Raw genomic sequence first — 27,872 nt, forward strand, 5'->3', positions numbered from 1 at the left:
ACTGCTATGTGATGCAGATAAGAGATGTTCACAATGAGCTGAAAAAGAAAATGTTTACATAAAGCTGCAAAAATGTGACAGGCAATTTCTTGCTTCGCTATGCCCCCCTCCTTCTTTGTTTCTTCTATTATAGAGGGCTGTTAAGTGTTAAACTATACAGCTCTGTCACTTTTAGAGATTTTTTCCTTTATCAGGATTTATAAAGAATATATATAATTTAAAATGTACCTTTATTACCCTACCTCACACTGTATCCATGATACAGTACAGTTCAGTACAGTTGGACAAGGACATACTTATATTGGCCCACTTTAGGCAGTTAGGTGAAGTCTACTAATAGTCTCTGAAACAGGTAAGATAATTCTGGAGTGTTGGTCAGGTGCCTTTATTGTTTTACCTAGGTCATAACAGATGCAGATAATGAAGTCTGCCCAAACCCTCTTTTTGCATTGCTGAATCCTGAGGCCACCCAATATATGGACATTACTACACACTTAGTTCCCTTCTGTTTAGCGTATGAGGACATGTATGTTACCATGGGGTACAAGACTGCTGGAACACCTTCAGATGCCGTCTTTGCCCTGTACCACCTCTCTCTTCTTCCATTGCCAGTTCCTGCAAGAGACCTAACCAGAAAAATCCACATTGCCCAACCACCTGTACACTTTGCACCATAACTGTGGGAGGACAGGAGCACTGTAGCTGTGGCAGCCTCCTTCACCATTCAGTCCCCTTGGTTTCTGAGGCTTTTTCCTTCATGTTGGTTTGATCTTTATGATGGCCATCTTCTCTGGCAGCTCTAGGACTTGAACACTTGAATTACAAACTACAGATTGGTTTGCCCAAGGATTCAAAAAACCTATACTCCAATAGGCCCATACTTGTGGGTGGTAATAAAAGTGTTCCCATACTTATTGGCCCTCATTTACTTAGAAAATCGGGTTGTAAGTCTATCTTGCTTTCTTACCCGACTGCTTTTTTTCCTCTTGGTATTTATTATTATGTCACATCCTGTTTGTTGCATGTTGGTTTTGGTTTCCAACTCCTTTGAGTTGTTGGGAAAAAATCCACAACAATTCAACATATTCGGGTTGGAAATCTTTATAAATACGTGGGAAAGCTCCGAAATGTCGGGTTACGCCCCTTTTTAGGGTTTGGGAGAATCCACATCAGTTCCGTCGGGAAAAAATGTTGCATCGTGTCGCAGACTGGCGCACGATGTCTGCGACATGTCGCAGACAAAGATGCGCCAAAAAAACGACAAAACAAGTCGGGTTTAGAATAGTAAATGAGGGCCATTGTGTCATTCCTTCAGATATCTAACAAATCCAAGTGAATACCTTCAACTCTACTTTCTGAACCACCAGCTCAGATTGAGAGGTTCATTGCAGTAGAACTTCATTCTGCGTGTGGTCACCATATATCCCGTCTTATATATTACATCTTTACATTACTTGGATTCACTGATTTTTTTTATCATGTCTTTTGAATTCTTAACCTTATAATTTCAAAACAATTTAAACATAATCTAAGAGTAGCAAAACTACCAAAGGGAAGAGAGAAAGATAGAGAAAAGAAAAGAGAAAGAAATGTCTTTTATTTTTTCCCCCCAGCATCTTTAGACACTAAATGATCATTATAAAATTATCCACTCAAAATCGATATTATTCAAATAAATGCAATGTAGAATGTATAAATATATCACATTGTGTATGCAGGAACCATAAACATACTTAATTTTAAACATGAAATATATATATATTTATTTATTTCAAGTCTAATGTGATTCAGGAGAGGAGGCCCTCATTCTCCCTAAAAGCCCCTCCTTTCTCCTCCCACTCCTCTATGTAACCAGTCACCACCCCTTTGAGTCTGGCATTTTGTCCTCCCTCAGGTTTGGTCAGTCTTCAACAACACTTGAATCTCAAGTATCTAACTGTGTTTTTGTGTTACTTTACATCAAGAGACATACAAGACACATGTAACAATACCGACATTTACAAATACTCAACGTACAACACACAGAGCCCACATACTCAGTAAAAATGTAAAAGTATAAAAATATAAAGAGCTCTTTCAAAAAAACAGAAGAAAAGGGGGGAAAATTGAGAAAAATCCCCTTCAATGCGCATAGTTTATAATTCTATAAACCATTAGTTGATTTTTAACTACTTTAGGTAATATTTATCAATTAAATAGTGAACACTTTTTATATATTTTATTTTTCTTGGCCAAGTAAGTAACTTCTCTTGTTACTCCTGTAATATAATCAGACAAGTCATCGCATTTCCTGATACACTTCATTTTTTTGCCTCAATCCTGTGCAATCTGTAAAAACAAAACTTACTAGGAAATTAACATACAGCTTCACAGAAAAAACATTCACTGGTAATATTCCATACATTCCTGATTCATTAATACACATCACACATATAAAACATACTTTATATCACAAGAACCATTCTATGAACATCATCATATGCCTACATACACACAGCTTTCCCAGAGACCTAACACATTCCACAGCACCAAACATTCCTGAACAAACGGGCGCACAAGGTTCCGTCAAACCCCCCTTTACCAGGGGCCCATCCGAGAAAGATTCTTGTCAGGTTGCTATTGGTGACAAATAGAGATATAATTTTGAGGGTAGCCAGAGGGGCAGAGAGAGAGAGATCAATGGTAGTAAAATAATGTTCTATGCAGATTACTCAAGGACAACACAGCAGGACAGGCTAACTTTTTTACATGTCAAAAAAAGGTTAACCTCTTAAGGACCCAGCCATTTTACACCTTAGGACCCATCCATTTTTTGAACATCTGACCACTGTCACTTTAAACATTAATAACTCTGGAATGCTTTTAGTTATCATTCTGATTACGACATTGTTTTTTCGTGACATATTCTACTTTAACATAGTGGTAACATTTTTTGGTAACTTGCATCCTTTCTTGGTGAAAAATCCCAAAATTTTATGAAAAATTTGAAAATGTTGCATTTTTCTAACTTTGAAGCTCTCTGCTTGTAAGGAAAATGGATATTCAAAATATTTTTTTTTTATTCACATATACAATATGTCTATTTTATGTTTGCATCATAAAATTGACAAGTTTTTACTTTTGGAAGACACGAGAGGGCTTCAAAGTTCATCAGCAATTTTCCAATTTTTCACAAAATTTCCAAACTCACTATTTTTCAGGGACCAGTTCAGGTTTGAAGTGGATTTGAAGGGTCTTCATCTTAGAAATACCCCACAAATGACCCCATTATAAAAACTGCACCCCCCAAAGTATTCAAAATGTTATTCGGTCAGCCTTTTAACCCTTTAGGTGTTTCACAGGAATAGCAGGAAAGTGAAGGAGAAAATTCACAAACTTCATTTTTTACACTCGCATGTTCTTGTAGACCCAATTTTTGAATTTTTACAAGGGGTAAAAGGAGAAAATGTATACTTATATTTGTAGCCCAATTTCTCTCGAGTAAGCAGATATCTCATATGTCTATGTAAAGTGTTCGGCGGGCGCAGTAGAGGGCTCAGAACCGAAGGAGTGACAAGGGGATTTTGGAGAGTACGTTTTTCTGAAATGGGTTTTGGGGGGCATGTTGCATTTAGGAAGCCCCTATGGTGCCAGAACAGCAAAAAAAAAAAACATATGCCATACCATTTTGGAAACAAGACCCCTTGAGGAACGTAACAAGGAATTAAGTGAGCCTTAATATCGCACATGTGTTTCACGACTTTTGCATATGCAAAAAAATAAAATAAAATTTCACTAAAATGTGTGTTTCCCCCCAAATTTCACATTTTTGCAAGGGTTAATAGCAGAAAAGACCCCCCAAAATTTGTAACCCCATCTCTTCTGAGTATGGCGGTACCCCATAAATTGACCTGAAGTGCACTACGGGCGAACTACAAGTCTCAGAAGAGAAGGAGTCATATTTTGCTTTTTGAGAGCAAATTTTGCTCGGGGGGCATGTCGCATTTAGGAAGCCCCTATGGGGCCAGAACAGCAAAAAAAAAACACATGACATAACATTTTGGAAACTAGACCCCTTGAGGAACGTAACAAGGGGTACAGTGAGCATTTACCCCCACTGGTGTCTGTCAGATCTTTGGAACAGTGGGCTGTACGAAATTTTTTATTTGCACAGCCCACTGTTCCAAAGATCTGTCAGACACCGGTGGGGTGTAAATTCTCACTGCACCCCTCATTACATTCCGTGAGGGGTGTAGTTTCCGAAATGGGGTCACATGTGTTTTTTTTTTTTTTTGCGTTTGTCAAAACCGCTGTAACAATCAGCCACCCCTGTGCAAATCACCTGAAATGTGCATGGTGCACTCTCCCTTCTGGGCCTTGTTGTGCGCCCCCAGAGCACTTTGCGCCCACATATGGGGTATCTCGGTAGTCGGGAGAAATTGCATTACAAATTTTGGGGGGCTTTTCCCTTTTACCTCTTGTAAAAATGAAAAGTATAGGGCAACACCAGCATGTTAGTGTAAACAATTAATTTTTTTACACTAACATGCTGGTGTAGACCCCAACTTCACATTTTCATAAGGGGTGAAAGGAGAAAAAGCCCCCCAAAATTTGTTAGGCAATTTCTCCTGAGTACGGCGATACCCTATATGTGGCCCAAAACTGTTGCCTTGAAATACGACAGGGCTCCAAAGTGAGAGCGCCATGCACATTTGAGGCCTGAATTAGGGATTTGCATAGGGGTGGACATAGGGGTATTCTACGCCAGTGATTCCCAAACAGGGTGCCTCCAGCTGTTGCAAAACTTCCAGCATGCTTGGACAGTCAATGGCTGTCCAGCAATACAGGGAGTTGTTGTAAGTTTTGCAACAGCTGGAGGCTCCATTTTGGAAACAGTGGCGTACCAGACGTTTTTCATTTTTATTGGGGAGGGGGGCTGTGTAGGGGTATGTGTATATGTAGTGTTTTTTACTTTTTATTTTATTTTGTGCTAGTGTGGTGTTTTTAGGGTACAGTCACATGGGCAGGGGGTTACAGCGAGTTTACCGCTGCGAGTTTGAGCTGCCGCACAAAATTTGCTGCATCGCAAACTTGCAGCCTGATACTCACTGTAAGCCCCTGCCCATGTGAACGTACCCTGTACATTCACAGGGGGGGGGGGGGGACACCTCCAGCTGTTGCAAAACTACAACTCCCAGCATGCACAGTCTATCAGTGCATGCTGGTAGTTCTAGTTTTGCAACAGCTGGAGGCACACGGGTTGGGAAACACTGAGTTAGGAAACAGACAATGTTTCCCAACCTGTGTGCCTCCAGTTGTTGCAAAACCACTACTCCCAAACATTCTCAGGCATGCTGGAAATAGTAGTTTGGCAACATCTTTAGAGCCAGATGTTGCCGAACTACAACTCCCAGCATGCTTGGAGTTGTAGTTTTGCAACACCTGGAGGACTACAGTTTGCAGACCACTAATACAGTGGTTCCCAATCTGTGCCCTTCCAGATGTTGCAAAACTACAACTCCCAGTATGCCCTTACTGTCCAGGCATGCTGGGAGTTGTAGTTCTGCAACATCTGAAGGGCCAGATGTTACAGAACTACAACTCCCAGCATGCCTGGACAGTAAGGGCTTGCTGAGGATGTGTAGTTTTGCAACATCTGGAAGGGCACAGTGGTCCCAAAACTGTGGACCTCCAGATGTTGCAAAACTGCAACTCCCAGCATGCCCAGATGCCAAGGGCTGTCTGGGCATGCTGGGAGTTGTAGTATACAGGGTCCCAATACAGCAATGCATGTTTCTTTAAGGAGACGTGCATTGCTGTAAATGGCCCGACCGCGGCTGAAGATCCACTCACCTGTCACCGCCGTCTTCATCGCCGGGATCCGGGTCTTTAGGGACGAGGTAAGTACCGGGGCCGAGCCCCAGCACTCCCCCGTCCCCCGCCGCGTCCTCCGGTCTTCCTCCCGTCCTCTCCGGACTTCCAGGGGCGGGGCAGGGCTGGAGGAAGTAACCGCCCCCCCCCCCCCCCTGCGATTGGTCGGTTAACTAACCGAAGAATCGCAGGGGATTGGAGGAGGTGGCAGGCTTGCCACCTCGCTCCTATACTTTAGCATGGTCCTGGCTGTCTGTGACAGCCGGGATCATGCGAAATTACCGGGAGGTCGGGTCCCAGAGACCCGATCAGCCCGGTATCGCCGCAGATCGCAAGGGCGATTTCCCTTGCGATTTGCGGCGATCGCCGACATGGGGGGCCTACTTGGCCCCCCTCGGCGTTTGCCCTGGATGCCTGCTGAAGCATTTCAGCAGGCATCCGGTTCCGATCTCTGCCCGGCGCGCGGCAGAGACCGGAAAATGCCAAGGTGTATGGATACGCCCTGGGTCCTTAAGGCCCAGGGTGTGAGGGCATATCCATAAGCCCTGGGTCCTTAAGAGGTTAAGAGAAGCAAATATCAGGCACTCGTTATTATTCCCGGCCAAACTTAGTATGATATATAAAGATAAGTTATGTTTTTTTTTGCCTCAGTAGAGGAAGCAAATGGGGTGGCTGGAAAAGGAAGGGATCAGATAAAATGTAATGAATTGATTTCCCCTGTAAATAAGGAATTAAACATATTGATGTAATTTAAGGGGGAAAAGGTGTAAGCTGGCTGGCTGACCAGGTGGGGGGGCTCAAGATTTTTTTTTTGCCAATGCCAGAGGAAGGGGGAGGAAGAAATACGAAAATATGTGGAGGAATGTGAGTTACCAAAACTAACGAAGGAGGCTGTGGAGATTTTAGAGGGGGAGATTACAGAAAGGGAAGTATGGAAGGTGGTAAAAAAGGCACCCAGATCAAAGGCTCCTGGCCCGGATGGGATACCATTCGAACTGTATAAAAAGTATGCAAGTGTTTTAGTTCCTAGGTTAGTGAAACTATTTAAAGACATTCTAAAGAGAGGAATACAGCCTCCCTCAATGAAGGAGGCAGTAATAACGTTAATTCTTAAACCTGGAAAAGATGAATGTGAGCCGGATGTGTATAGGCCAATCTCGCTGCTAAATACGAAGATATTGGCAAAGATCCTAGCAGTGAGATTGGCGTAGGTAATGCCTTTACTAATCTCGAAAGACCAATGTGGATTCATGAGTGAAAGAACCACGGCAGATAATGTGAGAAGACTGTTATGAGGGGGGGGGGGGGACCGCTCCATCCTGTCATTGGATGCTGTTAAGGCCTTTGACAGTGTGGAGTGGTTATGGCGGGGATATGGGTTTGGGGAAGGATTTATGAAATGGATGGGAATCTTGTATGATTCCCCTAGGGCAGCGGTTCTGATAAGTGGTGTGCAATCGGAGGGGTTTCAGTTGACCAGAGGAGCCAGGAAAGGCTGTCCTATGTCCCCCCATGTCATTGCCCTGTATATTGAGCCATTGGCAATAAGGATTAGGAATAATGATAGGCTAGAGGGGTTTGGATGACAGAGAACAGAGTATCACTTTTTGCAGATGACATACTGTTTTATATTCGAAATACGCAGCAGACATTGAAGGAGATTATAGAGGAAATAGAGGAATTTGGGAATAAATCAGGATTAAGTATAAACTGGAACAAAACTGTATTATTGCCATTAGACAAGCAAATGTCCCATGAGAGACTCAATAATAAGAGATGGAGAAACGTTTAATATCTAGGACTATATGTAGGTAAACAAGTTCAAAAATATCCAGAACTAAATGTCTGGCCTATCTTGAGAAAAATAAAGGCAAAAAAAAAAATCTGGTTAGGTCTGCCACTCAGTATGGCGGACAGGATTGGTTTATTGAAGATGATAATTTTACCTCAGATACTGTTTGTGTTGACCAATAGTCCGGTATGGTTAGGAGAACAAATTTTTAAAGCAATTGAAACCATGGAAAGAAAACTTGTCTGGAAGGGGAAAGAAACAAGAATGAAATTAAGTTATCTAAGCAGAGGGGTGAATAATGGAGGACTAGCTGTTCCAGATTTTAGACTATATTATATAGCAGTGTCAAGGATGGATGCTGTGAGTGACTACTGTTATACTAATTTCCAACGTAAGAGAATTCACACCAGGCCAGGTTGGTATGGGTTCCCTCCTCGGTACCCCGGGGAGTTCTGCTTTAACTCATGAAGAAACAGTTGGTTTAAACATTGTGCAATGTAGGAGGATGAATTATGACATCACAATTAGCATATTACATTCTGATTGTTAAAATATTGTGTCCGTATATTTTAACATATCTAGTGTCCATTAATTTCTTGGAAAAAGTTCTCTGCTTATCAGATGTTTAGTCTTTCCATGGCGTCATGGCAAGGTCTCGGTCCAGAGTCAAACAGATAATATTCTGAGTATAGGGTTGAAGGATAAAACTTGCGTCATCCTATATGCTGATGAGTCATTTGTGGCGTAGCATAAGTCTTTAACTTGTGAGACTTCTATATTAAGATTTCTTCATCTTTCCACGAAGTCCAATGTTTTGACGTTCTGTATTCAGAGTCTACATCCGAAGGTTAACCTCAATTACAGGCAAAGCGATAAGATGAAATGTTTTGCATTTAGCATTCTGATATATCTGGGTTAAAGGGTAAGGGAACAGATATTTTTCCAGCAGCAATGGCATTTTTATATTAATATATTGATCAGTCATTAGAAAAATAAGGGTCATCCCTATCAGCAGCACAGTTGAGGTATGTAAAGAAATGGAAAGAAACGGATTTCTTTGCGAACATTATAAAAGTAAAAAAAAAGACGAATGTGAGGATATGGGAGAATTCCTAGAATCTAAGTTGGGTGGAAAGGATCCCATAGAGAAAATGGTGGGTAATGTATGGGAACAAACAAAAAAAGTAATGAAGGTGAAAGGTTCATTTGTATATACGAGATTATTTAACAACACCAGATTTAAAGGAATGGCGATTTTGGAGTAAATATAATTTGAAATTTGTAGCACAATTTTTTGAAGAAGGGAAACTTAGAACATTTGAGGATCTAAATGCACAGTATAAAATTCCTAGCAATATGATGTCACTATTTAGGTATGCACAGTTAACAGAGGCAGTTAAAAAAAATGGTTAAGAAAGAGGAATTGAGAATTAATGACTGCCTGACAATAAAGGTGTTAAGGGAAGGCACGGATAAAAAAAATAATTTCTAAGAAGTATAAAATAATGGTGGCTGTTAAAAATAAGGGAGAAAAGCACTTTAGTATGAAAGAATGGGAGAATGATATAGGACAAGTAACAGAGAACCTGAATATTATTAAAAACAGTTCACATAGAGTTACACAATTTTTTTTTAGAACACATAGGTTATATTACACGCCACAACTGCTGTGAAAAATGGACAAACGTAAAAAATACAAATGCCTAAGATGTGAGAAGGAAGGAATGGGGTTCTTCCATATGTATTAGGAGTGTCCTGTGCTTAAAGAATTCTGGATGAAGGTGGTAATGATAGAAGAAAGGCTAGAATTGAAGGAAGGAGATGAATTGATATATTTGTTACTAGTGGGAGAAAGAACGGAAGGAAGAAAGATGGACAAGATTCTAAGAGGGAAAGTGCAATTTGCAACAAGACTATTGGTGGCAAGAAAATGGATTTCTAAATAAGCTCCAAATATTGATGAACTCAAGGCTACAGTGTGCAAGATGATGAATTTTGAGTTCTGTTAGGTGGCTAAGGCTGGGTGCTTGGCTAAGTTCTACGTAATTTGGGATAGGTGGATTGAAGGTATGATAGAAAGATTGTGTTTGGTGGAGAGTCTTAGATAAAGGTTTAAAGTGGGAATATTTTACAATATTTTTTTTTCATCTTTTCTCTCCCTTCTGCCATGGGGTGAGATAGGGGGTGGGGGGTATGATTATGTATATTTCTATATTTGTAAGGAGAGGTGCCCTGTCTGACCAAAGCCAGTAGCAATTACAAGATGGGTAGGTACTATTGTCTTTCTTTTTTTATTTGTTTTTTCTTTTTCTTTCTTCCCCGTTTGTTTTCCTTTTTGGTTTTGCTTTTTGGTTTCTTGGCTCTCCTCCCTCACTCCTCCTTTCTCCAAGTTTTCTTGGCTCTCCTCCTTCACTCCTCCTTTCTCCAAGTTGGAATGAAAATTGAAAGATTGAGAGCCCTTGCACTGGATCAAGAAGATTAATTGGATGTGAGTGGTTCCCCTATTAGGAGAGGAGGAGAAAGGAGAAAAAAAGGGCAAAATATCTTTTTAACCCCTTAATGACGCAGGGTATCTTCAGTTTTTGCATTTTCATTTTTTCCTCATCATCTTCTAAAAACACTGTTTTATATGAATACTTCTGTCCATTAACCATCAGTATATTCCAAACTTTCAACTGCCTTAATATCTACATGCTTTTCCATCAAAATGTTGAGTCTCTAATTTTTTTTCTCTCTCTTATCCTATCAAGCTACTTACAACAATCTGCTCCTACCTTATCTGTCTCACCACCTGCACACACGATCAATTCCCCGACTAAACCACCAACTTCCTCATCACAATGCACACAGCCATTTGTTCACTCAAATTACCATATCCAAAATCACCAAGGAACATTCTTTAGGTGATAATGGGGGGTATTTATCAATTTTGCCTGTTGACAGTTTCTTTTTACCCTTTTTTTTCACTTTGGTTTTCGTGGACATGCACCAAATTTATCATTTGGTGCACGTGGTTAGTAATTTTGGCTAAAATGTTGAAATCAGCTGTTCACAGCGCCTTTTACACAGAACTAACCACCACAGAGGACAGCATATTTTACCCTATAGAGCCGTAATTTCGGAGTCCCTCCTGCAGTATATCAGCAAGTGACATGAGTTATTTTCTTTTGTGGGGTTTATAGCCACCATGTGAAATGGATTTTATTTTCAACTTGAGTAGTTTTTTTTTTTTTTGTTTTGTTACTTTAGTGCCTAACTTTCCTGAACCTGTGTGGCCATGTCCAATGCTGGCTCAATGGAGGGTGAAGGTCCCTCAGAGACAACTATGTCACAGGATAGTATTGCGCAGCCCCGGAGGCGTCGCTGCTTTCACAAAACATTTTTTTAATGTATTTTGATGCCTTTACATTTTCTGACATTGCTAAGTGTGTTTTCCATGTGCAAAATTTCTTGGCAGTGAATTGCGCCAAAAAAAAAAAAAACCTAAAGGCTCAAAAGATCGATTGGCGCAAATGATGAATTACTGACTAAAGTTAAAATCACACACAGGACCATGTGATTTTGAGAAAGTTGAAAAATTATAGTGGAGAAAATGTGCCAAACTTTGGCACAAAAAGACACTGCCCGAAAGCATTGTGCAAGTTACGTTAAAAAAAACACATAAATCCTTTGATAAATACCCCCCCAATGTGACAACCAATCCTACTCAACAACTTAATTTACAACACAGACACAGTTTTGAAACTTCTTTGCACACTCTGCATACTCATTTACACACTCATACATCCTTCCCTTGGCACAGCTCAGTCACCCATTTCTTTGGAGATAAAACATTAAAGCTCAATTAACACATGACACATTGTATACAGTTCTAACTTTTCATCTAAGTCTGGCTTTTAAATACAGAAAAATATACTGGACTGGTACAATAAAAAAAATATCAGATAACTCCGGTACGGCACAAGATTTAACAGCAGTTCAACACAAAAATCAATCATCATCAGTAATATCATTGCGGTAATATTATCATCAGTAATATCATCGTTAGCGGAATCATCATCATCATTAAAAAAAATCTCTTCGTTAACGATATCCTCATTATCATTGCAAAATATCTCTTCATTAACGGTATCCTCATTATGATTACAAAATATCTCTTCGTTAACGGTATCTTCTGGCCGGAAGAAGCACTTTGTTTAGTGCGAAACGGAGCTGGTTGTCTCTTGTACCCCCCGCTCCTTCCCTCTCCCCCATGTGCTTATGTGAGCATTTTAAGCAATAAAGCAAGAAGATGAATATGGTGAGTGGCCAGTTTTTCTTTCCTTCATACAAAGGTATCCTCATTATTACAAAATATATCTTCGTTAATGGTATCCTCATTCTCATTACAAAATATCTCTTTGTTAACGGTATCCTCATTAATATCAAAATAAAAAATCAAGTAGGAAAGAGGGAGAGAAAAAAAAATTTTAAACAGCAGCAATCAGTCACCTGTGACTAGAACTCCTCTATAAAATTGAGACCACACAGGGGGAAGATTCCCTGTTGCTAGTTCTAGTGGGTCGACAAAAGCCATCTCTCAGGCCTGCCCAAAGGACACAGATAAACTACAGTTTCATAAAGAAATCAGCAGACTTACAGTGTTTTTGTGGAGATTAGACTCCTAGTTTGGACAGTTCTGGTTTGCCCTGGACGTCCGGGAAGGTGTCGGTCCACCAGACTTGGCTCTTCCCTTGAGTGTGGTCCAGGGATCAGAATCCCACTTCTGACACCAACTGTGAAGCATGGGTGCAGATGAGGCCTTAAAATGTGAGTGACTGTGTTGTATATCGCTGAGTGCCGGCACAAGGAATACACACCAGACAGAATGTTGGTGTAATTTCTCCACCTCAGCATACTGGCTAAAAAGCTGCCTCAAGGAGTTCTGTTTATTACACGGAAGTACATTGTTATTAGATTTGCCAAAAAAGGTGGGTTAGTTATGACGTCAAAATCATCATGTTACATTTTGATTGGTTAGTTGAGCTTTGTCTCTGTATATATTAGCATTTGAGATGAGCGAATCGAAGCAGACAAACCCAAATTTGTTACGAATTTCAGGATTTATTCAATTCGCAACTAATGCGAATATCATCGTGATTCTATCACGCAAATCGCTTCATTAAACTCCATTTTACAGCGTTCCAGGCTCCAGGACACCTAAAATGGCGGATCCACATGTCATTGCATGGGACAGGGGATGTTCGGAAGGCGGGAATGCGAGGCGGGAAGCGAGGTAGGCGTGATGTCCCTGAATCACATGCGGGATGCAGCCTATCAGTATTTATTGACCTCTGTGATGTCACAGCCCTATATAATCAGCAGCCATTTTGCGGCTTCTCATATCATGCCACATACACTGCAGAGATATGACGGACTGCATGTCTGTGTGTGTTACACAGAGACGCTGAATTGATTATACCGCAGCGTTCCACTGCCAACTGCTAGTTACATCAGCGTTGTGGACAGAGCAGTGCAGTGCTTTGCTTGTTATCACTGAGAAGGATTTTGACGCCAGCCATTAAGCTCCCAGTCATTTCATTCAGCATTTTATCAGAGGGGCAGATAGCTTTTTGTTGTCTCATACATATCAAAAAGTAGCCTGAACTTCATGAACCTTATCACAGGAGGCAGGAAAGATTTTTCAGCGCAATTCTGTGTATTTTTTCCACAAGAAATCATTGTATGCGTATACTAGTCTGTAGACAGTATAAAAACCAGTTCACACCATTCTTAACACTCTGTGACAGAATGCAATTTAGGGTTTAATCCCATTTTTTTTTTTTTGTGGTGCTGCACTGTTGTGACCTGCTGCTGTGCAAAAATATGTTTATTCAGCGGACTGTAGTGCATTTGTCTGCCCTCATATGTGCATACCACATACCTACATCAAAGCAGTCTACTATTTTGTATCTGTAAATCTGTAACAAGTCTAGATACTGGGAAAGTCCTGGCAAAAGTAATCACCGGCTGGTGTTTTACAAAAATACTGAGTTTTTTAGTGTATTGTAGCGCATTTTTCTGCCCTCATCAGTGTATACCGCATACATACATCTAAGTAGTGTACCTTTTAGTACCTGTTAATCTGTTAAGGGCCTACATACTGAGAAAGTCCAAGCAAAATTACTCACCGGCTGGTGTTTTAGGTGTACTGTAGCGCATTTTTCTGCCCTCATCAGTCCATACCACATACCTACATCTAAGTAGTGTATTTTTTTTTACCTGTTAATCTGTCAAGGGCCTACATACTGTGAAAGTCCAATCAATAGTACTCACCGGCTGGTGTTTTACTAAACTTTGAGTTTTTAGGCTCATTGTAGCGCATTTTTCATCCTTCATAAGTGCATACCACATACCTACATCAAATCAGTCTACTATTTTGTATCTGTAACAAGTCTAGATACTGGGAAAGTCCAGGCAAAAGTAATCACCGGTTGGTGTTTTACGAAAATATGTTTTCCAAGTGTACTATAGAGCTTTTTTTTCTGTCATATGTGCATACCACATACTTACAAATAAGTAGTGTGCTTTTTTGTACCTGTTAATCTGCAACAAGCCCACATACAGTGAAAGGCGTGTAGTGAAGCATATTTTACTCCCCTTGTATACGCACTAAGTATGTCAGGCAGAGAAGTGCCAGGACGTGCTCAGAGGAGTGGCAGAGGCCTAAATTTATCAGATAGAGGTCGCAGCAGACTAGGGGCAAATGGCAGCAGGAGTCGCAGTGAGAGGCCTGAGCTCCCGGTGTCATCTACCGGTTGTGTCTCTACCGACAACCCATCTGTCGTCGTTGATTGGTTGACGCGGTCATCCACTTCATCACAAGTAACATCTGATACCCCCAGTCAACAGTCGGTGGGTTCCTCTAACACAACCCTCAGTTGGCATGGCCCGGGAACAGTCCCTGTCCCCAAATTGCCTCTGTCCTATGCTGTTCCCACTCCTAAAGAAGTATCTCACGCAGTGGGTTCAGCTCCACTATTCAGTGAGGAAGATGTATTAGACAACAGTCAGCAGCTACTGCCCAGCCAAGAAGTGGAGGAGACATCTGCTGCTTCCTACGCTAGGCGGGCAATTATTGATGAGGAGGGTGGCGTGGGAGGTGGTGTTGGTCCTGAATCATACACTGTTGAGGAACCTGAGGAGGACATCAGTGACGTGCAGACAGAACGCGATGATGATGAAGCCGGTCGCACTTGGGAGCTGGGTGCAGAGTGGGCTTCATCATCAGTAGCAGAAGAGGGTTGCAGATTGCCCGTGAGGCAGCAGATGAGCCAGCAAGGTGGTAGCATGGTTGGCAGTCAGCATAGTGGCAGAAGTGGAAATTCAGGAGCCAAACGTGCCCGGGGTAGGCCACCTGCTTCGCGGCAGCCTACCTTCTCGGGAGGTAGTAGAACAGGGGTTCCTGGAGACGGCGGCAGTAGCAGTCAATTATTGTTAACTGTTGGTGGTAAAATCAGATACTCGACGGTCTGGCAGTTTTTCATGAAGCATCAGGAGGAAGTTAACACAGCCACATGCAAGATATGTCGGCAGAAGGCGAAGCGTGAACAGGGTAGCAATGTTTGCACCACGGCCCTGCGTCAACATATGATGCGCCACTATAAAGTGGCCTGGGACAACTGTGGCTCAGATATGGTGGTTCAGCCTGCCACATCACCCAGTGGCACGCCACTCCCTCTTTCAGCCAGCCAAGTGTCCACCACCTCAGGCGAAGGGAGCTGTGTGTCATACCCTCCTTCTGTCGCTCCAGATACTTCTGCTCCTCCTACTTGTAGTCAGCCATTCCGCCAACAATCCATAGGGGAAGCCATGTCCAAGAGACAACAGTATGCGCTAACTCATTCAATGGCGCAGAAGTGGAATGTCCTTTTCAAGTTGCTGGTGCTGCAGTTAATCCAATTTCAAGTGGTGGACTCTGCCCCTTTCAGAGAATTGATGGCTTGTGCCAAGCCGAGGTGGAGAGTCCCAAGCCGTCATATTTTTGCGAAGAAGGCAGTACCAGCCCTGTATAATTTTGTACAAGAGAAGGTGTGCCAGTCCTTGAGCCTGTCGGAGTGTTTAAAAGTGCACGGCAGCGCTGACGTGTGGAGCTGTAACTACGGGCAGGGACAATACATGTCTTTTACGGCCCACTGGGTAAATGTGGTTCCTGCACAGCCACAACAGCAACTTGGACAGGTCACACCGCTTCCTCCTCCACGCTCTCAGGCAGTTGGTCCTGTGACAGTGTGCGACTCTGCCTCCTCATCCTCCACCGTGTCCTCGGCCTCCAGGAGGACAAACTGACCTAATACAGAGAGATCCTACGTAGTCAGTTGACCGATGCCTATCGGCGACATGGTCCATCTACTCGCAGGTCTGATTCGGGGGGCCCTCTGCACTCACTTTACACTGCCATGGCTGCTGGGGAGGGGTGGCAGGAGCAGGTAGACATGGAGCAGGACTTGAACCAGCAGGTGGTGGCATACCTTGACATGGCCATGCCAACAAACCTTGAAGATCTGCTGGACTTCTGGGCAGCCAAACTTGATTTATGACCGCAACTAGCAGAGTTTGCCCTTGAAAAGCTGTCCTGCCCGGCAAGTAGTGTGCCATCAGAGCGGGTGTTTAGTGTGGCCGGGGCCATAGTCACCCCAAGGCGAACTTGTCTGTCCACGAAAAATGCGGAGAGACTGACCTTTGTGAAGATGAATAAGGCATGGATCGGCTAGGAATTCCACCCACCAATGTCAGATGCCTCAGAGTATATTGACCATGCTTCTACACCAACACTTCACAATTATGGTTGTGAAACCCTCTTAGGTTATCAAGTAGGGTTATGAAACCCTCTTGGGTACTGCTGAAGCCTGCTGACTGTGTTTTTCAGGAACTACTTGGCTTATTGATGCTTCTGGGCTTGGGCCTTAAATTTTTGGATGTTTAGCATGAGCTAAATACATGCTTCATAGAAATTTCAACATTCATCTTTCAATGTAAGGGGTTATGAAACCCTCTTAGGTACTCCTGATGCCTGCTCCTGTGTCTTTCAGGAACTACTTGGCTTACTGATGCTTCAGGGCTTGGGCCTTAAATTTATGGATGTTTTGCACTAGCTTACATAAATGCTTAATTGAGATTTCAACATTGATCTTTCAATCTTAGGGGTTATGAAATCCTTTTGTGTTCTGCTGATGCCTTTTCCTGACTGTGTCTTTCAGGAACTACTTGGCTTACTGATGCTTCTGGGCTTGGGCTTTAAATTTTTGGATGGTAGCACTACCTAACATGCATCTTCAATAGAGATTTCAACATTCCCCTTTTACTTTTAGGGGTTGTGAATCCCTCTTGTGTACTTAAGCTGCTTCCTGCTCCACTCTGTCAGCCCGTTGGTCCTGTGACAGTGTTTGACTCCACCTCCTCCACCATGACCTCAGCCTCCACTGCCCGGACAAGTCTCAGTGGCCCTTCAGCATACCCAGGGCAGGATTATCATTGGAGCTTATGGAGCTCCTGCTCCGGGCCCCATGTGCCCAGTGAAACAAGGGGGGCCCCTCCCGCTACTGTCAGCAGGCCCCGGGAGCCAGGAAGTAGGAAGTCTGTGCCTCTGAAGCTGCTGGGACCCGGGACCTGATCAGCAACAGGCCTCATCGGGGATCTCCCTTCATGGCGGCCGCAGGTAAGGAGGATGACGGGGTATTATAATTGTGTGTGTGGATGTATACTGTGTGTGCAGCACTCACCGGGGCCTCATGCACAGTAAGCCAGGGCAGGGACACTGCTGACATCACCAGCGTATCCCTGCCCCAGCTGTGCTCCCTGCAGGAGGGGGATCCTCACCACTGCCACCGGAGTTTCACTACTGCTACTTGTGCCCCCGCCAAGTAAAAACCCTGAGAAGTCCCCTGCAGCTTCCATGGTGCCAGTGGACCGGGGGGAAGGAGAGCACAGGCAGCAGACTGTATCAAAAAGATCCTCGGTACAGCCAATTCCTGCTGCCCGAGGATCTCACAACAGAGCTGTATTGCCGCCTTAAGAGGAGATCCTGGCTGTTCTTCTTTAACAAGCCCCCTCCCCCTCGGCTGGCCCCGTCTGCACTGCTTGGCTCTGCTGGTGAAGAGTATAGGGAGGAAGTCAGCAGCCTCCGGGAGGACATAGACCTGATTCTGACTTCAATGTGGGGAAAATATAAGTGTGTTGGTGCTTGTAATGCAATGTGTGATGAGTACATGTATATTAGTGAGTGTATTTTTAATGTGTGATGAGTACATGTATATAGTGAGTATATATATAATGTGTGATGAGCACATGTATATAGTGAGTGTATATATAATGTGTGATGTGTACATGTATATAGTGAGTGTATATGTGTGATGAGTGCATGTATATAGTGAGTGTATATATAAATATATAATGTGTGATGAGCACATGTATATAGTGAGTGTATATATAATGTGTGATGAGCACATGTATATATTGAGTGTGTATATAATATGTGATGTGTAAATGTATATAGTGTGTGTATACATAATGTGTGAGGAGTACATGTATATAGTGAGTGCATGTGTGATGTGTACATTTATATAGTGAGTGTATGTATATATATATATATATATATATATATATATATATATATATATAATGTGTGATGTGTACATTTATATTGTGAGTGTATATATAATGTGTGATGTGTACATGTATATAGTGAGTGTATATATAATGTGTGATGTGTACATGTATATAGTGAGTGTATATATATATATATATATATATAATGTGTGATGTGTACATGTATATAGTGAGTGTATATATATAATGTGTGATGAGTACATGTATATAGTGAGTGTATATATAATGTGTGATGTGTACATGTATATAGTGAGTGTACATTTATTACTATTCACACGAGTCACTAGGACGTGAGAGTGAATAGTAATAAATATTCAAATAATGGGCAGGCCTAGCGCTTCATACAGGAGGAGGCTGGGAAGCAGGAGCAGCCTCCATTGCGCAGCAAAGCTGCTCTGCATTTAATCTACAGGGGACTATCTTCTAAACTACTTCACAAATTTATGTACGTTATACCCTTTTCTACTCCAGTTCACCCGCACTATGACCCAGTGTATTGGGTTTAGTGCAGGTGAACAGACTGTCAGTTTCCCTTTAAGTCCTGGGTACATTGTGTGGCGTTATTATGTCCTAGCAACACAGTGTGTCACACCATTACATCCTGGCAGCACAGCATATAACACTATTATGTCCTGGCAGCACAGCATATGGCACCATAATATCCTGGCAGTGTAGTGTGCGGCACTATTATATCCTAGCGACACAGTGTGTGGCAATATGATATCCTGGCAGCACAGTGTGTGGTAGACTTGTGCACGACCAAAAAATTCTTCTATTTTCGTTTCGTACATTTTCGTATTAAAAAAAATTTGGTTCTGTCGCACATTCGTTATAGAGTAATTCATTTCATTCTGTTTTCGGATGCATCCGTACATTTTCGGATCCATCCGAAATATAGTTCGGATACATTCGTTATATCACACCCGTCCATTATTTCGTACACATTCGTTACATTTGGCGCTTTCGTTACTTCGGACGTATTCGTTATTTCGGCCGCATTCGTTTTACTTTCGAATTCTGCAGATTACATTATTCGTTTTATGTTGCTGTATTCCTAACGATTAACGAAAACAGCCGAAGTAAAGTTAGGCCAGGTCAGTCAGGGGCTCAGAGTTTTCACCCAGTGGCCTAGATTTATCAAACTGTGTGAGAGAAAGAGTGGAGTGGTCTGGTCTCCCATAGCAACCAATCACAGTTCAGCTTTCACTTTACCAGAGTTCATTATCTGACATGTGATTGGCTGTTGTGGTCACTCCCCTTTTTCTCTCACACAGATTGATAAATCTTACCAGCGTGTACTGAGAGTGAGAAATTGATTGTATTGTGCGTAAATTGTGTGAAAAAAACAATGTCTGGAATGAGAGAAATTGTGTCTGTGGTGTCTGGGAGAGAGGATGGTGACGGTGAGTGTGCTGTTGTGGATGTGAGTGATAGAGCATGTGTGAGTGAGCGTGCGGATGATGTGTCTGAGTGTAGTGGTGGCGTGGAGAGGAGAGAAGAGGAGGAGTAAAGTCTGAGCATGTCCAATCGCAAGACAAAGTGGTTGGACAATATCGGACTCTGGCAGTGGCAGCCAGACATCTGAGTCTGAGAGTCTGCACTTAGTGCGAGTCCCACCAGCCAAAAAACAAAGAGGGACGAAATTCACGGAGGCAGAGAACGTAGCACTGGTGGCTGCTGTTAGCACAGAAAAATCCGTGTTATTCAACACGACAGTGGGCACCCAGGAGAAGATGGCCGCCTGGAGCCGGGTGAGGGAGAAAGTGTTCCAAGTTGGAAGAGGCACAGCGGACAGGACAGTTCTCAGCATCAGGCATCGGCGAGTAAATATTTCATTATGATATCATCATCAATGTGTTGGCAAAGACATATTGCAAAGCATAAACTATGCTGGTCTTGGTCTATGACAATACCATTCTATAACCTTTATTGTTTGTTACACATATGTCCTTTACATACTAGATTTGTAATTACATCTAGTGTATACCGATGTATCCGTGGATTCGCCCCTAAAGCAAATGCTCCATAAGTGGGGAACCACCTTTCTTGCAAAAAAATAGTGGACTTGCTCATCTGCATAACTACCGGTAATTATGTATACGTGACATGAGGATACACATATGAGGGGGCAATTTTTTAGTATTCTGACCCCTATAACTTTCTTAGTTCTCCTTATACGGTCCTGTATGATGCACCCCGGTCTGTAGTTTTTGACAGTATCGTTTTTGTTTTAAAGGGGTACTCTGGTTAAAAACGTTATTTATTTATTTTTTTTCTTAAATCAACTGGTGCCAGAAAGTTGATCAGATTCCATAAACCTTACAGTACGTATTAAGTTGCTGCTGAATTCTACATAAGAAATGCATTACTATTTGTAACCCAGAGCTCTCTGCTGACATCTCTTTCCATTTTAAGAACTGTCCAGAGTAGGAGAAAATCTTCACAGCAAACATATGCTGTTCTGGACAGTTCCTAAAATGGACAGAGATGTCAGCAGAGAGCACTGTGCTTGTGATGTTAGCAGAGAGCTCTGTGTTTGAAAAAGAAAATAATTTCCTCTTTAGCAGCTAATAAGTACCGGAAGGAATAATATATTTTTTTTATTAAAATGTACACATCTGCCTAATTTTCTGGCACCAGTTGATTTTAAAAAAAAAGTACCCTTTTAATGTAACTTTTTTAATGTATTTTTTATTTTTTTAAAGTCAGGAGTTGCAGTTAGTTACTACAACTACCATCATGCCCACAAACATGTGGCTCATCAGCTGCTCCAAATGAAATTCCAACTCCCAGCATGTTGGACTATACTAGTATATAGTCCATAGGTCAGTGTTTCCCAACCAGGGGTGCCTCCAGCTGTTGCAAAACTACAACTCCCAGCATGTTGGGAGTTGTAGTTTTGCAACAGCTGGAGGCACCCCTGGTTGTGAAACACTGACCTATGGACTATATACTAGTATAGTCCAACATGCTCAGATTTGTAGTTTTAAAACAGCTGGAGGCACCCCTGGTTGGTAAACACTGCTATAGTATATTTTGCCATTTTCTGGGAGTTGAAGGATTGGTTTGAAGAACTAGTAAAGATAAAGAGGATAAGTCTGACTATATCTGTGTAGTGTGGTTTAAATGCAGAAATATGTGCATTCAAGCAAAAGAACAAAATTGTTTCTCAACAAAACTGTTTATTGTCATAAAACGGAAATGGTTTCATAAACGTGAATAAACTATTTTATGTAAAACACAAACAGGTACTATGACTGCAGGGCATCAGTCCTCAAAAAAATAAAAAAGCAGCAGCAGAGGAGGAACATCAACTTCAAGAACTGGGAGCTGGAGTTGAAGAAGCACCTCCTGCCAGAGGCTCAGACATCCGAGGCAGAGAGATCTGGTGAGTAAAATGATATATATATATATATATATATATATATATATATATATATGATTAATTACGTATTACAATAATATTAATTGATAAAACAACAAGAAAATAAAAATAAAAAATAACTATTAGAACTTATACAATAACTGTATTACTATATATTTGTATTTTCCCCCCCTAGCTCAATAATGATTCTTAAAGGGGTACTCCAGTGAAAACCTAAACCTTTTTTCTTTTAAATCAACTGGAGGCAGAAAGTTAAACATATTTATAAATTACTTCTATTAAAAAATCTTAATCCTTCCAGTACTTATTAGCTGCTGAATGCTACAGAGGAAATCCCTTTCTTTTTGGAACACTGATGACATCACGAACACTGCTCTCTGCAGACATCTCTGTCCATTTTAGCAACCATGCATAGCAGATGTATGCTAAGGGCAGCATGGTGGCTCAGTGGTTAGCACTGCTGCCTTGCGAAGTAGAGCAGGCCCCCATAGAGATTAATTAAATAATTAACATAGAGCATATCAGACAAAATGGCTGAACGGAACAGCATATACAGTGGTCCCTCAACATACGATGGTAATCCTTTCCAAATGAACCATTGTTTTTTAAAACCATCGTATGTTGAGGGATCCGTGCAATGTAAAGTATAGGACAGTGGTCTACAACCTGCGGACCTCCAGATGTTGCAAAACTACAACACCCAGCATGCCCTGACAGCCAACTGTTGTCCGGGCACTGCAGGGAGTTGTAGTCTTGCAACATCTGGAGATCTGCAGGTTGAAGACCACTGGTATTGGAGGTTATACTCACCTTTACCCGCCACTACGGACCGTCACCGCTGCCCTGGATGTCACCTGCCATCGCTGTCGCTGTGTCCCCGACGTCCGGCAAGGCCTCTGCTTCCTCGGCATCCTCGCTCTCCGTCGCCGCCATTACGCCGCTATGCAAGCCACTCCTATTGGATGACAGGATGACGTGCACAGCGACGTGATGACAACTATGGAGAGCGCTGACGATGCAGGGGATCCTGAAGAGGACGCGCCGGAGCCCCGAGGACAGGTAAGCTATGATGAGAAATGGTCACATGATTGAAAGCCCGGAAGTAGAGTGATCTACGGCCACCCCTTTCCTTTGACAGCGAGTCAAAGGAATGAGACACACTGTAATATCATCTTTTGACATGTCCACACAACTCGTAAATTGTATAATGTATAATGGTGTATAACATTTATAGGGTTAGATGACAAATATACACCAGTACAATAACTTAATTATTATATTGTTAAGCCTTAGGGAGAGTATGTTGTGTATCATGTAATGATCAACAACACAACTGTTTTCAGTCACTTGATTTTTTTTTTTTTACTTTTTTTTAATTTTTATTATTATTATTTTTTTTTTAGATCAACAAGGCCAGGCTTTATTAAGGAGTCACCATGACAGTTCCCCACCATCACCTGTCCTGTCACAATTGGAGAGCCGGAGTGAGGTTGAGGCAGATGATAATGTGCCAGTACCTGAGGAGGACATGGGTCAACCCCTGAGCTCAGCTGCCTGTTCACCAGCTATCCACAGTCCACCCAGTCCACTATCTCCAACCCCAGCACCCGCATCTGTCCCAATGGACACGTACCTTAGGGTACTCCAAGAAAGGGACAGGTTGTCCAGGGAGACGAGGCACCTTGCACGGGAGATGCGACGCTTGAATAGGACCATGCACCAACTTCACCGTCGGCAGGCTGACGACACCCAAGTGATGTTGGCCCGGGTCAGCCAGCAGCACCTTCAGGCCACAGCACAGCTAAGGGTGGACCTCCTGACGGCAATATCAAGAATCAGCCAATCACCTCCATTGGCTGACAGCAGCAGCAGCAACAACGGGGCACCTTCACAAACCTAAAAGATTAAAGAATCATTATTTTTAGGCTGGTTGACAGTTTTGTTATGTTAGAAATGTTGGCAATGTTCAGGTTTATTGTATTACCTCTGTATTCTATTACCAAAGTTTCATGTTGACTTGTATATTGTAACCTCATACAAAATGGTGCCAAATCCTTCCTACAATATAAACATGAAATTGGTATGATTATGCTGGCTGATTGTAGACAACAGGCATACAAGGCAAAAAATGATGATTACAGTTGTTATTTATTGCTACATTTGCATTCAAGGCCTTTGCCATCAAAATATTAAAAAAATTGTAGGTAAGAAAAAATTGATCTCCTGTTGTGGTGTCTACATGATTGATGATAACTTTGATAGCAGAGCAAAGATTCCACCAGTGCATGAAATGTGTATGGCAATAGTAACTCTAATTTATTATTATTATTTACCTCAACAGTTGGAGAGGTGGGGTCCTGAGGCATTGTGAACCTTGGTGTAATGTCCGTTCATTTGTTTTTACATTTTCCCGTTTCAGGCCCTGTTCAGACATTGTTTTTCATGCATTATATGTTTTCTGTGCTTTTCTTCCAGGCGTGGAAGAGTTAAGCCTTTCACACGTGTTAGGCGAGTGTGTTAGGCGAGGATAGGGGATAAGATGTCTGATCGATTGGGGGTCCCAGCAGTGGGCCCCCGCGATCAGACATTTTATTCCCTATCCTTTGAATAGGGGATCAAATGTTTTTGCCCGGAATACCCCTTTAACCCCTTAACGACGCAGGACGTATATTTACGTCCTGGGCCGGCTCCCGCGATATGAAGCGGGATCGCGCTGCGATCCCGCATCATATCGCGCCGCGGTCCCGCATCATATCGCGTCGGTCCCGGCGCTCATCAACGGCCGGGACCCACGGCTAATACCACACATCGCCGATAGCGGCGATGTGCGGAATTAACCCTTTAGAAGCGGCAGTCAAAGCTGACCGCCGCTTCTAAAGTGAAAGTGACCCGGCTGCTCAGTCGGGCTGTTCGGGACCGCCGCGGTGAAATTGTGGCGTCCCGAACAGCTGACCGGACACCGGGAGGGCCCTTACCTGCCTCCTCGGTGTCCGATCGACGAATGACTGCTCCGTGCCTGAGATCCAGGCAGGAGCAGTCATGCGCCGATAACACTGATCACAGGCGTGTTAATACATGCCTGTGATCAGGATGAGAGATCAGTGTGTGCAGTGTAATAGGTCCCTATGGGACCTATAACACTGCAAAAAAAATGTAAAAAAAAAGTGTTAATAAAGGTCATTTAACCCCTTCCCTAATAAAAGTTTGAATCACCCCCCTTTTCCCATAAAAAAATAAAACAGTGTAAAAAAATAAAATAAATAAACATATGTGGTATCGCCGCGTGCGTAAATGTCCGAACTATAAAAATATATCATTAATTAAACCGCACGGTCAATGGCGTACGCGCAAAAAAATTCCAAAGTCCAAAAAAGCGTATTTTGGTCACTTTTTATACCATTAAAAAATGAATAAAAAGTGATCAAAAAGTTCGATCAAAACAAAAATCATACCGATAAAAACTTCAAAAGTTATAGGGGTCAGAAGATGACATTTTTAAACGTATAAATTTTCCTGCATGTAGTTATGATTTTTTCCAGAAGTGCGACAAAATCAAACCTATATAAGTAGGGTATCATATCAACCATATGGACCTACAGAATAATGATAAGGTGTAATTTTTACCGAAATATGCAATGCGTAGAAACGGAAGCCCCCAAAAGTTACAAAATGGCGTTTTTTTTTCGATTTTGTCGCACAATGATTTTTTTTCCGTTTTGCCGTGCATTTTTGGGTAAAATGACTAATGTCACTGCAAAGTAGATTTGGCGACGCAAAAAATAAGCCATAATATGGATTTTTAGGTGGAAAATTGAAAGGGTTATGATTTTTAAAAGGTAAGGAGGAAAAAACGAAAGTGCAAAAACGGAAAAACCCTGAGTCCTTAAGGGGTTAAGGTACTAAAGCTATACATTTATTACACTGTGACTTTTAATATGCTGCTGGGATCTGTGCTCCATTTAATAGAGGTCACTTAAGTGTCAGATGCATTGTAAAGCACTACTGTCATTTAAGGGGTACTCCGGCGCTTAGACATCTTATTCCCTATCCAAAGGATAGGGGATAAGATGCCTGATAGCGGGTTTCCCGCCGCTGGGGACCCCTCTGATCTTGCACGCTGCACCCCAGTTAAAATCAGTCCCCGGAGACTGATTACTGATTTTAACTGGGGTGCCGCATGCAAGATGAGGGGGGTCCCCAGCGGCGGGAGCCCCGCGATTAGGCATCTTATTCCCTATCCTTTGGATAGGGGATAAGATGTCTAAGTGCCGGAGTACCCCTTTAAGAAAAAAAAATGGTCATTTACTTACCACTGATTTGCTGATCTCCTTTACCACATAAATGGACGTCCTTGTTGTATCCACAAAAATGTCCACTAAATCCTAAAAGAAGGAGGGAAAGATATAAATTAAATAGAAATTATTAGCATTCTAAATGTAATGTTAGGAGGCTAAGAAGAAAATTGACAGACCACTAACCTGTTTGATGGTGCTGTTCACTTTCTTAACTTTTTCAAACAACTGATAACACAACGGGATCCAACATTCCAACTTGTAACCAAGAACTTCAACTTTTAACTTGAACTGTAGAACTCATAACTAATTGGTGTCAAAGCTTAGGGAAGGGTATCCCAGCTTGGGCATGTTTACTTTAAGAAAAGTCATCTGCTCCATGAGCTGAGGGGCCAGCTGTGAACGCTGTGGGCAGAGAATATTGCCAGTGACTGAAAATACCCGTTCACTTTGCACAGAGGTTGGGGGGCAGGATAGGAGCTCCTGGGCCACAATGGAGAGAGCAGGCCAAATTGCCCTCCTTTCATCCCAGTACTTGAGACTATCCGCTGTAGGTGCCAGATGGGGTTCAGACAAATAACTTTTTACAGTCTCTGCAACCTTACCTCTGGGTATCCTTGAGGGTTGTCTGGTGTGTCCGACCAAGGTTTGCAAAGTTTCTGCCCAAAAGTCAGCAGCTCTTGATGAATGTCCAGCAGTGTTTGTGATGGATGATGATGATGACATAGCAGGCTCATCCTCCTCTTCTTCTTCATCATCATCATCCTCATCGTCCCTCTCTGACGGCACAACCAAGTGTCTTTGCCTGTCACACACCCTGTTGATTAATTTCTTTCTCCAGCTTGTTAGGGAATTGGCTTGGAGTGCCATTTTGCCCTTAATTTGGGGGTCACACATGGTGGCAAGCATCAATTCAGTGCAAGCATCAGTGAGCTCTGTGATCCTCCGGTTTAATTGTCCATGCAGTCTCCTGACAAGTGTGGCAACATCAGGTACTATGTATCCTCCAGGCAAGTTTTCTCTATGGTTGAGGATGGCATCCATTTTGTTAACAAGATGGGTAAAGAGGGGGATGACTTGAGCCAAGCTTACATTTTCTTGACTTAGGTTTTCTGTGGCTGCACGAAAGGGGCTTAGTACAGTCACCACCTGAGCTATTATTTTCCACTCCTCCCTGCTAAGTGGTCTGGCCACACCGATGACATGCTCATGTGACATTGCATGTATAGCTTTTTGTTGCTCCAGAATTCTTTCAAGCATGTCCAATGTAGAATTCCACCTGGTGCTTACATCCTGCTTCAGGCGGTGTTGAGGAAGACCTGCCTTAATCTGCTCCTGCCTTGAACCTTCTATGAAAATGGCCTGCAATTTTCCTACAGGAGTCTAACAATTCAGAGAGCTTTGTATTGCTCTCAGTGGTGTCATCTATACCTGCCTTTACTACAAGATGGAGGACATGGGTGGAGCATTGGACACCAACAAATTTGCCATCCCGCAGTGCTTTTAACATATTGGCTGCCCCATCAGTGACCACAAACCCCATCTTCGCCTGTGTATTTGCCTGCTCCCCAAGCCACTCTGCCACCATTTTCTGTAATGCACGGGTTATGTTATGCGAGCTGTGCTGCTCATCTAAAACCTCTGCATGCAGTAGTAATGAGCAGTGCCCCTGATTTTGTTTTTCTACAACACCAGCTCCTGTGCTTCTTGGCCCTGATGTAATTTGGGCTGGTTCCATTACAATGGGCTGCCACCAGTGTGCTGTTAGTGATAAGAAGGCATGCTGCCCACTGGGAGCACTCCACAAGTCTGTGGTGAAATGTACAGACTGTCCTGTGGCTCTGCCTAGCTCCTGTTTTATTAACTCCACACAAGATTTATGTAAGGAGGGTACTATACTGCGACT

The 27,872-nt window shown here is 42.5% G+C and overlaps 1 protein-coding gene across 1 annotated transcript; it reads right to left on the reverse strand.

Annotated features, from left to right (window-relative positions):
• Positions 1-23,440: 23,440 nt before the first annotated feature.
• On the reverse strand, positions 23,441-27,468 carry LOC130276906 (zinc finger BED domain-containing protein 4-like). The gene is made up of 2 exons (XM_056526907.1): positions 26,153-27,468; positions 23,441-23,570 (listed from the first exon to the last, which is right to left on the reverse strand). The coding sequence occupies exon 1, from the start codon at positions 27,224-27,226 to the stop codon at positions 26,273-26,275; it is 954 nt and encodes a 317-aa protein (XP_056382882.1). The 5' UTR covers positions 27,227-27,468; the 3' UTR covers positions 23,441-23,570; positions 26,153-26,272.
• Between the last annotated feature and the right edge of the window lie 404 nt (positions 27,469-27,872).

This window comes from Hyla sarda, chromosome 6, assembly GCF_029499605.1.
Source record: "Hyla sarda isolate aHylSar1 chromosome 6, aHylSar1.hap1, whole genome shotgun sequence".
Taxonomy (NCBI): domain Eukaryota; kingdom Metazoa; phylum Chordata; class Amphibia; order Anura; family Hylidae; genus Hyla; species Hyla sarda.